This window comes from Amaranthus tricolor, chromosome 8, assembly GCF_026212465.1.
Source record: "Amaranthus tricolor cultivar Red isolate AtriRed21 chromosome 8, ASM2621246v1, whole genome shotgun sequence".
NCBI classification, from domain to species: domain Eukaryota; kingdom Viridiplantae; phylum Streptophyta; class Magnoliopsida; order Caryophyllales; family Amaranthaceae; genus Amaranthus; species Amaranthus tricolor.
Genome location: NC_080054.1, coordinates 21,085,183 through 21,101,084, shown reverse-complemented (window position 1 = coordinate 21,101,084; position 15,902 = coordinate 21,085,183). Strand labels below are relative to the sequence as shown.

At 30.3% G+C, this 15,902-nt stretch overlaps 1 protein-coding gene across 4 annotated transcripts; it reads left to right on the top strand.

Moving 5' to 3' along the window:
- The first annotated feature begins 228 nt into the window (after window positions 1-228).
- On the top strand, window positions 229-8,900 carry LOC130820132 (transcription factor TGA4-like). 4 transcript variants are annotated; one of them, XM_057685388.1, is made up of 11 exons: window positions 229-388; window positions 918-981; window positions 1,271-1,399; window positions 2,640-2,855; window positions 2,946-3,023; window positions 4,202-4,261; window positions 4,347-4,424; window positions 4,625-4,682; window positions 6,391-6,662; window positions 6,888-7,118; window positions 7,867-8,900. In XM_057685388.1, exons 4-11 carry the CDS (start codon window positions 2,703-2,705, stop codon window positions 8,017-8,019), a joined length of 1,083 nt encoding a protein of 360 aa, XP_057541371.1. In that variant the 5' UTR covers window positions 229-388; window positions 918-981; window positions 1,271-1,399; window positions 2,640-2,702; the 3' UTR covers window positions 8,020-8,900. The 4 variants fall into 4 exon arrangements, with proteins under 4 accessions (XP_057541371.1, XP_057541370.1, XP_057541369.1 ...); XM_057685387.1 differs by lacking the exon at window positions 918-981 and having other exon boundaries at window positions 2,698-2,855; XM_057685386.1 differs by lacking the exon at window positions 918-981.
- The last annotated feature ends 7,002 nt before the right edge of the window (window positions 8,901-15,902 follow it).

The window sequence follows — 15,902 nt, the reverse complement described above, 5'->3', positions numbered from 1 at the left end:
GAACAATTGTGCAAGTTAAGTATAATACATTATATTATTAGTAAAAAATATTTAGTAAATAGTTATTAGGTATTATAATGCAAAACATTATTAAATGTTATCACTACTCACCCAATAGCATCACTATATCCCACCTATTTGCTAGTATTTTCGTTTACGACAAATTTACTGAATTTAATATATAAAAAAAACAAAAAATATTTAAAAAATTATAATGGTATCTTTTAAGCTAACCTTTAGTTTGTTCTTGGTATTATTATAATTCTTCTCACTTGTCAAACTGAAAAATGGATTCTATTATTACTGGGGTTCTTCCGGAGATTCTCCCACATCATTTCCGCCAAATTGAATTTCTTTCCTTGATGTTCTTCAGATAATTCGATTTCAGGTTATTAACTATTTAATTAATTGCTTGTTTTAAGCTCCAATTTAATGGCTTATCAACTAATATGAATCTTTTCTCTTCTTCTTTTGTTTTGCTTTTAGGGATTTTTTGCTTTTTGTCCTGATGTTTCTTTTATTTTGATTTGATTTTAATTTGATATGTATTTTAGCTAGCTATAGGCTTCGATTTTGTACATCCCTTTTGTTTATCTGCTTTTAACTATTCGATACTACAATTGGAAATAAGTTTCTATTTTTGTTATGATTTATTTTCTGTTTATAGTTATTATCCAAAATGGTAACTTTTAACTTTTTAGTGTTCTTTTGTGGTGTAACTTCTTATATTTGTATTGATGAATAAAGATTAGATTCCGTACATTCTTTGCAACTCTCAGATGAGCATGGTGATTGTAGTTGATAGTATTCATATTTGTGCTTTTCAATTTTGACGATATTATAGCTGAATAGAGGTGAGCTTGAGGAGTAAAAGATTATGTTGGGAATGATCATTGATTCTTTCAAGTTAATTACAGGTTCTTTCACTAAATATTTCTTGCTCATGATTTGTAGTGATGCTTTGGGTTATATGAATCATTGGTTAGTTTTTTTTATTTTTTATTTTTTTTTATTTTGATATAATGTATAATAGTATAACATAAGGGGGCAACAACGAGTTCGAGACCCTGTTTTTTTTCATAAATTTGTGAAATTGGGGACCTTCCTAATTAAAAAAAATTCTTAAATAAAAAAAACTCTACACAAATTTTGACTACGTTAGAATTGATTTTATAAAAATAACTTTAAGTCGTTAAAAATTAAATTTTCATCTCTAATGTTAAGTCTGGATCCTCTGCTAACTCTGGTTCGTCCGACCGTACTTCAACAGGAAGATCAGGTTGGGCGGGCTCTTGATCATCGTAAAGAGATCTATCAATTGAGTGGGTATCTGTATTGGCTTCGCCACCAGCCCAAACAGGACGATCGAATCGAACTTCCGTAAGTTCTCCGGCAGCAGGTATGTAGTTGCTTATGCGCAGTTTTAATGAGTTTACTTGCCTAGTGTAAAGCATAAGGTACTTTACTTACTTGGTGCGGAGTCAAAAAAAAGTAATGGGTTGATGGCTAATAATAAAAAAGTATAAAAGTTCGAAGGATTGAAAAATTATGAAATAAGATGTTGATTAATTTTATAAATTAAGGCTGTGATAATTGATGATTTATAAATGAGTAAAATTAAAATGATGTAAAAGAAGCTATTTGAGAGTTAGAGATGCATTGGAAAGAGATAAAAGAAAGGAGTGATAAAATGTAATCAATAGGATTTGATCCTATGACCATTGATTTGTTGATTAAAACTACCCACTCTAGCTTATTACAATGTTATTCTAATATGATTTTTTTTACGTACAAGGCCCTTTAGTTTGGGGGCCCTAATGCGGTTGGGCAGCCCACACACCCCTAAAACCGCCTCTGGTTTAATAATTTATAGAGGTAATAGATATCATCACAAGAAACTGATGGGTATTGCTTTATATATGTGTTTGATAATTGTTTTCATCCCATATATATGCCTGTTATTTAATTAGACTTGCAAGTTTGATTGCATATATATGGAGTAATATGATTGAAGATAAAAAAATTAAGTTTATGTACTGTTGATAGCCGTTTGAGTTGGGCAGTTGGTGTTCAAAGTAGTTTGATCGCATTAGCTTTATCATGAAAAACAAATTTGATGGGAAGTCATTGATTCAATAACTGATCAAAGAATTAAAGAACCGTAGAAATAATACTCATTAAAGATTTCTGTTCTAGAAGCAATGCAAATGTTGCTGAGAGTTTTCGAGGATGGTTTCTAAATCTTTGGTCCTATACTCTTGTGTGGAAGCTTAACTATAGAAATACATGTTGATTTTGACTAAATATACTTATCAAACTTGTGGAAGATCTGTTCAAAATGGTTGCTTAGCTGTTTTACAAATACATGTTTTCGTTTGACGTAATTCTTCCAGTGGACTGATTTGGTAAATGAATATCTTAATCTTAATATGAAATCTCTTTGAATCTGTTCATTTTCCTGTAATGTTCTTGGAAAGTAGCGGTTTATTTTTTAAAGGGAAAATTGCACACATACGATACCTGCAAACTCGTCTAGGTAGAAGTCTTGGTGGGAGTCGCTTAGTAACATTTAGATAATGGAATGTTGTTCTTGTATTTTGATTGAGCTAATATTAGGCATGTCGTTTCATATAATGCAGATTGTTGGAGTTTGTTGTAGTTTCTAAAGAAGCTTTTTTAATCCATATATTCCTATAGAGAACATGAACTCGACATCCACACAATTTGTAATTTCTAGAAGAATGAATATGTACGAGCACCAGATTAACTCATGGGTGGACAGCTTCAGGGACGATGCCTTTCCAAATGTGTCTCCGTCCACTGTTGTAGAAGTGCATGAGAGAGTAGACAACCTGGTATAATTCATCAAAATTATGCTTTTCATTCAACATTGATTTCTCCTCATACTTCAATATAACCTTTTGTTCTTATACTTGAAATTGCAGTCGGAAGACACTTCATCACATGGAGCACAGGCACCTCCAAACAAATATGACCAGGAAGCATCTAAACCTATCGACAAGGTAAAATTTTATTGGCTCATCTGTGTTTGTATTTTTCCGATTTGCTTCAATTTGTTGTGGGAAAAGAAGACACAAAAGTCCAATATGTAGTGCCATTTTTGCATCATTGTAACATGTTAGTATGCAAGATTTAGTTGTCTCTAACTTGAGTTTGTAGTTCGGGGTCTTGCAGTGTTTCCTTAGAGAAAGTAAGTGCTTGAGAAATGTATCATTGATCAATTTTAATATTTTTGTAATCTTGGTTTGATGTTTTTGCACAATGATCATAAAAGAGAATAGAGTTTACTATGATCTATGCAAGTTCTTGGCAACATATGTATTGAAAAGCTTTGGAAGAGAGATTAAGAGAAGTTAATGATAAAGGCATGAACTGCTACTGCTCAGTGTTGATGCCTGCTTTTTAGTGAAGTTACCTTTGTGTCATGATATTATTGTTGGCAAATGGAAGTGTGAGGTTTAGAAGGAATTCTCATAAAAACACTAAATGAAATTTGTAGCAACTTTATATATCAACTGTATTTAGATTAGGGGAATGAGCTATTAATTAAATATCCAAACATGTACCCTTGTTCATTACTTTGGACTTTGTACGTGTGGACTTATGTTGGTGAAGAGGAGAGAAAGTCATTATCTTGTACACCTAGGGAGTCACATGATTTCATTGCCAACTTGATTTTGGGAGGGAACCACACTTGGTCATATAATTTACAAGTGGGCTTTCACTCCTCTTCATAGGTGCAGGCCTGTTTTCCACCAAGACCTACACATGAATCTAAGAGGTGATTTTTCACTCTGAGAAGATCATGGACTGGACAATGGTATGAGTTTGTTTCCATGCAGATAAGTTTAATGCAGTTATGAGTGTCCCTCACCTGAGATAAGAGGGCAAAGGAGGAATTATTTATTTTGAAAGTGTAGGAATGGATGAAGTAATTAAGGAATGGCATAGTTATCGTCAAGTACATAAAAGTTTATTAGAAAAAATAATTCACTAATATTAGGATTTAGGATGATAATGCAAAATTATGATTCTAGATCCATTAGTTTAATGGTTGATTTAGGGTTATTTGATGTAATGTAATTCTAATTTTTATATGTATTTATGCCTTGTTATCAATTGAAAGTTTCCACTATAAAGGTTTATGTTGACTCTTCTTTGCTTATATGTTAATTTCAAGATACAAAGGCGTCTTGCACAAAATCGTGAGGCTGCTCGGAAAAGTCGATTGCGAAAAAAGGTAGGAAAACAACTGCCACTATCTTTATTACAGGCTCTTGTATTGGTTTTATGCTGGTTTAAATCTACTTGGGATATTCATACAGGCGTATATTCAGCAATTGGAGCTGGGTCGTTCAAAATTGATGCAAATGGAGCAAGAGCTTGAACGAGTGAGACAACAGGTACGGTGTAGAACTCCAGTTTGCTGCTTTCATACTCCCTCCATCTCAACGCAATTCTCCCCTCCACATTTGTACAAATTTTAAGAACATGTAAGAAAAAGGGGCTCTTGTGCTGAAAATGCAGAGATGGAGGGGTTATCTTCTTTAACAATGTACATTGATCTACAAAGGCTTATAAAAACTTGAATGGTTTACTGCAGGGGGTGTATGTTGGTGGTGGGATAGATCAACTTCCTTTCTCTCCGACTGTGAATTCAGGTTTGCCTTCCAATGTATCAGTATCTACTAATGTTTATCTTTTTAACTGCTTTATATCAAATGATTAGTAAGTATGCCTGCTTCGTAGAAAGATATTTAATTAAACAGTAATAATTACAAAAGAAAAGAGTTAATGATTCCAGCTAAATATTAGAATCCCTTCTCATTGTGTTAAGGAAGTGACACTACATAGTACATACGCTAGGTATATCTATCTGCTGTATTAAATTCATATTTAAACATACCAAACATGTAAACCACTGTTGAGTAAATTAATTTTAGTGGCCTGATGTTACTGAGATAGACTTTATAAATTTTATTCATCTATTAACGAATCTTAAATTTTTTGTTGTCTGTCAAAGTGTAAATTGAATAAAGTTATTTTTTGATTTCTGCATTTATATATAGCATACAGCGTAAGAAATTTTCATAAAATCGCCTTAAATAATCTTATTTATGTGGACCATCACCATCTCAATTCTCAACACCAGGTATTCTGCTCAAAAAGAGGTAACTGCATGGACAGTTGCTTTCATCTGCAGACAATGAGTCTTTTCCTCTACCTTAACCATTAGCATCACTATCCTGCTCCCATCAACAGTTTCTCATCCTTCAATAATCACTCTGATATTCACCCTTTCTTGCTAAGTGCCTCTGTTTTGTCAGCAATAACTTTGGGCAATGACAGTATGGATCTGTTTTCAGTAGTATGTGTTTTGAATCCAATAAAGTGAAGAAGCAAGGAGCTAAGGCCACCAACTTTTGTTATTGTAGCTTCAAGGTGTATTGATGACCAGGAAAAATATTGCAAATCATAAGATATAATTCTGCAAGAAATGAATGGCAAACAATAACCCCAAATTTAATGAGGTTCACCAACTTGGCTACATCTTCCTACACTAATGTTTTGTATTTTGCGTTTAAAGGATAATGGAGCTTAAAACTCAAAGATATACAAAATTGCACAAATGGAGACAATGTGAGCAAAAAGCTAAGTAAAGGGAAAGACAAAATTGCATATCCAAGAATGAGCATGGAAGCCTTAAAATATACATAGAAGCTCAAGCCTTTAGCTTGGCTTGGCTTTAGATACAATAAATCATGGTGTAAAAATGTAGTAATAGTCACGGTTTTGGATACAGATTTGTTGATGCGGTAATGGGGATGAGGGCAGTTGCCGTACCGCCAGATATCAACCTAAAGTCCTAAACCATAATATATACTTCCTAAAATGCTGTTTTTAACACCCTTACGGGTTCGGTAAATTTGAAAACCTTTATGATATGAATAGTACAGCTCGATAATGCCTTTTTTTACACTATACAATGCATACATGAGAATATTTATAGGAAAAAGGAGGCATGTGCAGGCATGCAGCAACTCCAAGCTGGCAACAACACAGAAAAGATAGCAAGTTAGGACTCCTCGTTCGAGAGCACCTAGTGCTCTTTCGAATAGCCCTTGTTCAGATGCTTTTGATATTGTTTTCCTTCTTACACAATATGTTAACTCCATTGCACAAATTAGTGGACCTTAAATTCGAAACTTAACTACAGTAGAAACAATTACCATTCTTGGTTCAAGTCATAATCCATAAATCATTGCTTATGATTTTTTATGATGAGTGAAAATAACATTCTGCAATATTTCCAGCCTACTTTAATAAACTTCCATTAGACACAAAATTTATGCAGAACATTCTTTGCAGGGATTGTTGCATTTGAGATGGAGTACGCGCATTGGGTCGAAGAGCAAAATAAACAGATTTGTGAGCTTAGGAATGCCTTGAATGCACATATTACCGATGTTGAGCTAAGGATTCTCGTGGATATTGGGATGAAACACTATTTTGATCTTTTCCAGTTGAAGGGAAGCGCAGCAAAGGCTGACGTATTTTATCTCATCTCTGGCATGTGGAAAACATCAACTGAGCGCTTTTTCTTGTGGATTGGAGGGTTTCGTCCATCAGAATTACTAAAGGTAAAGCATGTTCCCTTCATGATCTAACAATCTAAAATCTCTTTTTTTGGTCTAAAAATATCTAGAATCTCAACAGTCCAATATAGGTAAAAGTTCCAATAAATTTTGGTACTTGGTTATATTGTAGGATTGTTTTATGGATGAACGACATAATGTTGATTGCTGCGGTCTTTCTTCCTCAAAGTTTTGACATTTCTCGTTCTTACAAATACATGATGTCGATAGGTACTTGGGCCACAGCTCGATCCCTTGACAGAGCAACAAGTGATGGGTGTGTACAACCTTAAACAATCTTGTGAGCAAGCAGAGGAGGCTCTTACACAGGGGATGGAAAAACTACAGCAAACTCTGGCAGAAACTATTGCAACTGATCACTTAGGAGACGGAATTTACACTTCAGAAATGGCTAATAATGCGATTGAGAGACTAGAAGCTCTTGTTAGCTTCGTAAACCAGGTAATTTAAAGGCTTTCCTCCACTTTTACTAATGATGCACTATAATCCCCTCTCCCCTTACTGGTTTGCTCTTATACCTGTATGTATTTTGTGCTTCTCTTTTTCTTTCAGGCAACAATTTTGTTACGCTGGATTGGCCTTCAAACATATATATCCTTGCTAAATTTCTTTGTAAATTGGGTCGTGTCTTGAACTAATCCAAACTTATTTGGCTGTCGATTTAACTCAACACAGATTATGTTTGGGGGACACAGTTTCATTACCATGTCCCTTTGAATGGAACTCTTCTTAAAAATTCAGCATTCATTTTTTACCAATACTTCCATTTACCACTTATCTAATAAGCTTTATATTTATGTGCCTGCTACTTATGCATGTCAACTTTTGATCAACCTGAAAATTTGACCCAACCTGACTCGCCCAAGATCTAATTGGACAGACGCATTTTTCTGAAATTTGGAAATATTAAGTTCCAAGTCAATATTAGGGTTATGACCTATTATTTTTCATGTGCTCTTATTTACATGATGAAATAGCATGAGTTAACCTGAATTAACCTCTTCGTCATCTCGACCATTTCGACTCTCGAGTTACATCTTTCTTTGATAGCTAAATCATTATTGCTCTCTATTCTCATTTCTTGGCCATTAATTTGCTTTTAGTTAAGCCTTTAGTTCTTAGATAGGCTTCCAAATCCCAATTGGGTTTTAGCAAATAAGCTAATCATTGCACCTATTCTCTCCACCAGGCAGATCATCTTCGAAAAGAGACGCTGCAGCAGATACACCGGATCTTAACCATACGCCAAGCAGCTCGAGGCTTATTAGCTCTAGGAGAGTACTTCCAACGTCTAAGGGCTCTTAGCTCCCTTTGGTGTAGTCGCCCTCCACAACCTGCGTAAATTTTCGCATAAATAAAGGTCTCATCGTCGAAATTTAGCTGACAAAGTCAGAAATACCAACATTTCAGCTCAAGGTGCGTTTTTACAGCTATAATATATTGCTGTTAAATGTATAGCATGTCCTCATTCTTGAAGCAAATTTGTATATATACAGCAGCAATGCAATTGTCTTCGATGCTAGTTCGTAATTCGTACTATGTTGTCGAAACCTGAGAAAATTTCTTTGGAAGTTTTTTTTTTCTTTTGCCATTTGAGTGTGTTATTATGCAATGTTGTAATATGTAAATGATGTAGGAATTTTTGTGTACGCCATCAATTTTGTAAATTATAATGTTAGTGGCTTCGTCCATTCTTGATGAGACTACAAGTTCATAGTTATTGGTTTTTAATTACATTGAATCTCTAAAATTGTTCGTTAAGTTATGTTCGGTTTTTTTATATATAAAGTTGTAGATAATGTTTGATATAAAGATTCAGAAACAACATCTTTATCATGAAAATGATAAAGTCATGTGCATTTGACTTTTTGAACCCTATGTTGGGGGAGGAAGTCGGTGAGGGCTACCAACCTGCCTGATGGAAGAAAAAGAGTGCGTGGTGATGATGAAGAAATTATATTTTTGATTAATCAAAACTTAAATCAATTATATTTTTGATTTACAATTGTCTATCCCTTTTAGTTCAAAAAAGAAATTATATTGGTGAATAGTGATGATAAAGTATATAATATCATGGAGTATAAACCATTAGCTTGAGGTTTTGATTTACGTTTTTGATATAATATTTGAAGCCAACATGATAATAAGCTGAGTTTAATCTTTATTTAATTTTTATTTCAAGTGGAATATTTACTGCTAAGTGCTAGATATGGGGAGGATTTGTATGACAATCATAGCCTTGTATTATATAATCTATTCGGTTTATATATATATATATATATATATATATATATATATATATATATATATATATATATATATATATATATATATATATATATATATATATATATATATGTATATATGAATTTGACAAATCTGATATTGTTTTTGAAATTAAACTTTAAGCCTATTAATCTTAAAAAAAAAACTTTAATCCTATTAATCAGCCCGTCTTATATGAGACTGTCACCATGAGACGAGTTCATACAAGTAAGCCTATTTTTCTAAGTGATCACTTTGAAATTGTAAGTGATCACTTTAAAGTTATAAGTGATAACTTTAAAACTATAAAAAGTCATCACTTTAAAAATAAATGTACATTGGGCCAATTCAATTAAAATGGTCTCACCGTGAGACTGTCTCATATGAGAATTTGTGATAATGTATTGGTAGTGATTTTGACGTAAAAATAAGAACCTTTTTGTATCATTTTCTTCTTTTATTCTTATTTATTGCGAAGTGTTTTTATTTTCTTTTCAAACAAATCTTATATGTTTTTTAATAACTCCTTTTATATTAAAAGTAAATATTTTACATTATAACCTCGAAAATATACTTTGTTGGTTTTATTATATTTGTCATATTTAGCTTTTAATACAACCCAACACGTTAATTTGATAGTTTATATAAATTGTGTATAATTAAAAATTATAAAAAAGTTAATATCATGAAAATATGTCACGAAGATTATAATAATATTCTATTCGATTATATTTTTTCTTATATATTAACTGCAATTTATAAAATAAGTTTAAATATTAAATAGTGTTAATAATTATAATGTAGTAAGTATTTCAGAACAAGAAGTGGAGTACTTGTAGTTGATGATTGGGTTAGTAGGTTATGCAATGAGTACCTCGTGTAGATGTCGCGTAAGAAGCGAGAATAATGGACCTCTTCGGCGGCCCTATTACTCAAGTTTCATGGGAATGAGTGACTAACTGATTGCAATCATTGCACTAAAAAAGTCTTGCTCTTTCTCATCCCCATAAATAAAGCCAATTCATACTTGTATTATCAGTATATGTTGCGTGCAACATGATAAAAAAATCAACTCACGTTAAATTTATGATTCTGACTTCATAATATATTATATATTATAATATATTTTTTTATATGAGAGTCTTTTGAAATAAAAGTATAAATATAGCACATATACTCTATATACTTTGTGTTGGATGTGAATGCAACACAGACATTGATTCAAATTTGTCTCCTTTTTTCTTATTGACTTCTGATTTCATGTTAGTAAATCAACAAAACCAAAAACATAAGCTTATATTTAAAATCTCATAATATGTCATATACTTTAAGTGAATTTTTATTTCTAAATGTAAATCATCAAATTTTATTATAATTTTCATGTGATATATATATTTTATAATTCAATATAAATAATTTCTTTTAAGCAAATAATACGAAACTTTACATTGCATAATCTATCCATCTCATAATGAGTTTGTACACATGAATCCCCAATTCCCACCCTTTACATGGAGTATTAGTCTTAAACCCTACCAACAATTAAAACATATGCCAATAATTTGAGTTTTGAGTTGAGACTTTTCTTTCATAACCTAACTCAGCAGCCTTTTGCTTTAAAGTTTCTTGTTTCTTAATCATTATGATGATGCATCCTTTTTAGCCATTGATTTCAAATGGATTTAATGACTTTAAATTGTTCTTTCTAATCCAATTTGAGACGTACTTAGCGTAACAAAATAATTCAGAGTTATAATTTGATGCGAAACCAAATATATCTACGTGGCAATTGATTTCTCATATTAATAAATACTTCCTCCGTTCCTTATTGAAGTTTCTATAAGGATTCTTCACGAAAATAAAAACATAGAATTTTTTAGATAACAAAGATATTATTTTATTGAATAATAAATTTAATGACGAAAAAGTGGGAATCATCAATATTAAAAAAAATTAAAAGAATGTTGATGGAAAAAATATAGAGAACACACTAACAAAAAAATAGCTTTATAAAGTTAGTATGAAACATGTGAAGATTATAAGGATATAAAAATATTAAAATAAAGTTAGTGGAAAAAATATGTGAACACCATAAGCATTATTAAAATATTAAAAAAAATGTAAATTTTGTTTTTAAAAAAATCTGACACTGTTTAGCAAAAAATACACACACATATATATATATATATACACACACACACACACACACACACACACACACACACACACACACACACACACACACACACACACACACACACACACACACACACACACACACACACACACACACACACACACACATATATATATATATATATATATGTTTATATATATATATATATATATATATATATATATATATATATATATATATATATATATATATATATATATATATATATATATATATATGTTATATATATATATATATATATATATATATATATATATATATATATATATATATATATATATATATATATATATATATATATATATATATATCCTCTTTGATTAAAGAATTATATGGTGTATATAAAGCTCTACGATTATGTATAAGTATCAGTTATCAATTACTAGGAACAATTACGTAGAATAATCTAACATTTTCATAATTTTTCTACAATAATCTCACCTATTGATTAACTATGAATAATCCCAACTTTATGGAGTTTTTTTCTAGCAAATAAACTTAGGTAACCGAATCACCTGTTATAGTAGGTAATTTATCATTAAAGTAAACTAAAATTTATGTAAAATTAGAGAAAACATTTAAAAATTTTCATAAAAAATTCTGAATGATAAAAAAGTAAAATTTGCTCAAAATATTCCCAACTATTTCTCATGGGCCAAAAAAGATACCAACTATCAATTATTTTTAATAATCCCAGCTATTACCGTAGCTTGTGCATAGCATACCCCTCTCCTTATTACAGGTTACAATAGGTAAAAATGAATTTCGTTTTTTTTTGTTTTATTTTAGTCTTCAATTCAGTCTTCCTCTTCAATTCAAAACTTAACTACTTCCTCATTAGGTTTGCATTTTCAACTTTGGGCAATGTAACAAGTACTTCCGTAGTCTTCTTCTTTTGCTTTAATTTCTGAATTTTGTCAAGTAAATCTCCAATTTCAACCTCTATGTGTTCATGCTTGTCAATCTCGTATCCCGATTTTTCAACATGATCTTCTCACTTGAAAAACTTGCAGTTGGTATCCTTCATTAGTTACACAAGAAATCAGGTATGATTTATGTATGGGAAAGAAAATCAAATTAAAAAATATTTAGAATTTTGAGCACTTACAGGCTAATTTGCACAATCATAGAATTTGTTTTTCGGCAAAGTACCTCGTTTGGCAATCCACAATTGCGCAGGAAGAGCATGGTAGCAAGTCAAGGTTCCTCTATAAAGTGGACCCCTAAATTTGGCTTTTGAAAACTTAGAAGAACAAGCAAAATTCATTAGTTTTGGGGAAGATTTTCAGAATTTGGAGGAATTTGAAAGATTTTCAGGTTTTTAGGTATTAACAATTTCTAATTTTCAATTTAATTTTTTGGGGGTTTTAGGGTTTATCAATGGAGGGAGGAGTTATGGGGAAGAAGAAGGATTTAATTAAATGGAAGGGGTGGGTTTTAACGGTACAATTGTAACTGGTTGTACCCGATAATAAAGGGGATGTGTAGGTTATGAACAAACTATAGTCATAGTTGAGATTATTAAAAAATAAGTGATAGTTGGGATTATTTTTGGCCAATGAGTGATAGTTGAGATTATTTTGAGCAAATTTTCCTAAAAAAAATCAGAAAAATTTTTAAACATATTTTTACATTTTTTTCGACATCTTATTTTAATTTATATATAGTATTGACAATAAATTAGAAATTTCGAACCAATTTACACTTCCAAATGTTTGATATTTCTTAGCTTTTCATAAAAAACTTACACTATGTTGGGTTAACAACTTTTGAAATAAAAAGAATGAAAACAAAGGGAAGGGAGTAAGGATGCGAGGGAAAGGAAGAGAAGAAAAATGGAAGGAAAGTAACTCTTATTTATTTTGGAGGAAAGAAAAGGAAAATGAAATGAGATAAGAGTTTTCTCTTCAAATCATTGCAACTTTGACAAGATTGATGTCTTCACAAACATCATCCATCTAATCCCTCCAAGTCTCTTCTCTTGGATTTTATTATTTAAATAAGAAATCTTTCACCCCTTCAAAATATTAAATATTATTTAACAATGCATCATGTTGCTACTTTTGATAATTGATTAAATATTAAACTCGATAATCGAAACTTATTATAATAAAGTGAATTAGATTAATTAATTAATCATAACCATTTTATATGATATTATGTATTTATACTTATTAGTGACCTTGAATACTTTAAACTAATAAATCTATTACACTAATAATTGATCGTATTTAATTTAAAGCTTAATAATATTCGGAACTAGACCTATTGGAGTGAATGAAACTAATACAAACTATCTTATAGTTATAGACTATCATTGACAGTTAACTTAACGTTATTACTTATTACTGATCTTGAATACTCTAAAGTAATTTATAGATTATTAATAATCGATCGTAATACAAAGTTCACTTATCGTAATTCGATCTATTATAATAAATGAAACTAATGCTCCAGCTCTAAATATATCACAATAATTTTATTTTCTCAACTTATCTAATTTTATTTTTATAATTCAACACACAAATATATTCAAGACTATATCAAAGTATGCATGCATGTACTACTTCTATCTAATATTTCATGTATGTATGACAACTTGTCAACTTGCCAATGGAATTGCCGGCAAACATCATTTTCTTCTCCGTCATTTTCTTATAAATTATACTATATATATAGTAGTATATGATAATTGGGATTTGGGACATATCTTGAAGAAGAAATCCTTTAAATCTTAAAGAAGAAATATGCGCTGCATCTTCTCCGTCAAGTCCTCTTCTTCCTCCTCTTCTTCTTCTTTAATTAATGGTAAAGAAAACCGATTCAGTCATTATCGACGAAACCGGGTGCATATTAGAACAATCCAAATGAGTTTCGAAGGTCTGCTTCTCGGAAGAAAGTTTTCCGGATTGATCGTCACCGGAGTCCTTCTATCCAAGGTTTTCGAGTACTACATTAATCATGTGAAAAACCCTAATTTTAAAGATTCTACGGAAGAAGAGGTGAAAGTTGGAATTGAGATCAATCTATGTGCATTTGATGAAAGATTTGGTTTGCATCATTAATCTTTACGTGTTTTTTTCTTTTCTGTAATTGAAGAACAAATTGATAATTCTTTGATTTCTTTTTATTATGTGTGATAGCATACAGTAATGTAAATCCCAATTTGTTAGATTTTGTTTTGTTCTTTTTTTGTAATTGAAGAACAAATTGATAATTCTTTGATTTCTTTTCATTATGTGTGATAGCATACAGTAATGTAAATCCCAATTTGTTAGATTTTGTTTTGTTCTTTTTCTGTAATTGAAGAACAAATTGATAATTCTTTGATTTCTTTTCATTATGTGTGATAGCATACAGTAATGTAAATCCCAATTTGTTAGATTTTGTTTTGTTCTTTTTCTGTAATTGAAGAACAAATTGATAATTCTTTGATTTCTTTTCATTATGTGTGATAGCATGCAGTAATGTAAATCCCAATTTGTTAGATTTTGTTATGTTCTTTTTCTATAATTTAAGAACAAATTGATAATTCTTTGATTTCTTTTCATTATGTGTAGCATACAGTAATGTAAATCCCAATTTGTTAGATTTTGTTTTGTTCTTTTTCTGTAATTGAAGAACAAATTGATAATTCTTTGATTTCTTTTCATTATGTGTGATAGCATACAGTAATGTAAATCCCAATTTGTTGGATTTTGTTTGAAATTATTTTTTTTTTTACTTAATAATATTTACAAAATGTTGCTCATATAAACAAATTTACATGTTGGGTGCTTGTATTGAACTTCATCCTTCAAAAATATTGTTTCATAACTATCTAATTTTGTTATGTGGTACGGTTCTTGTTTAATTTATACGTTGTGTATGACTAAATTTTTATTAGTTATTGTGTGAACTTTATTTGAATGAGCAAACCCATGAGAGTGATTAGACAGAAAGAAACAAGAGAAAGAGAAAGATAGCGTGTAATTGATTTTTGGTGTGAACATAATTGATGATACATGTATTTAATCATGATCAATCATATCATCCCTAATCTAACATACTAATTGACAATATAAACTTCCTAAAAAAAAGTATGTAAGACATTGTCTAGAGTTTGATGCTACTCCATCTAACCATCGTCATCATTATACTAACTAATTAGGAAAACTTTAATAATTGTATTGGATTTGATATTAGCTTTGATCTTAATAAAGGAAAACTTTAAAAAATAATAAAGGAAAACTTAAATAATTGTATTAGATTTGATCTTAATCCCATATTAAGTGGAGTAATTCAACTAAGAACAATCAGATTCAATAAAATCATATTATACATATTTAAACACTATTAATTTTTTATAATTAGTATTCTCAATAACAACAATTTACGATTTTTATAGTAAAGTATGAATATTACGATGTCTTATATATAAATAAAAGAAAAAATAACCTAAAATAATTCAACATTTACTCGATTTTCCTATAATAATTCAACTATTGATTAATCATGAATAATATAAATTGTAAGCGATATTTGCCCAGAGTACATTATTGTGACCGATTGCTTTTGACAGGTAATTTTTACAAAAAAAAAAAAATTATATTACATTAAAATCAAAAAAAAAAAGTTAATTGAAAACACTAAAAAAATATAGGAAAAATAGTTCGATTAGTTCTCACTCTAAAAAATTCGTTTCCTACTGTTTTTTCTATTTACTTTTTACACAATTTTAAAAATAAATTTTGAGTTTTATATCTCTAAATACGCATCATAAA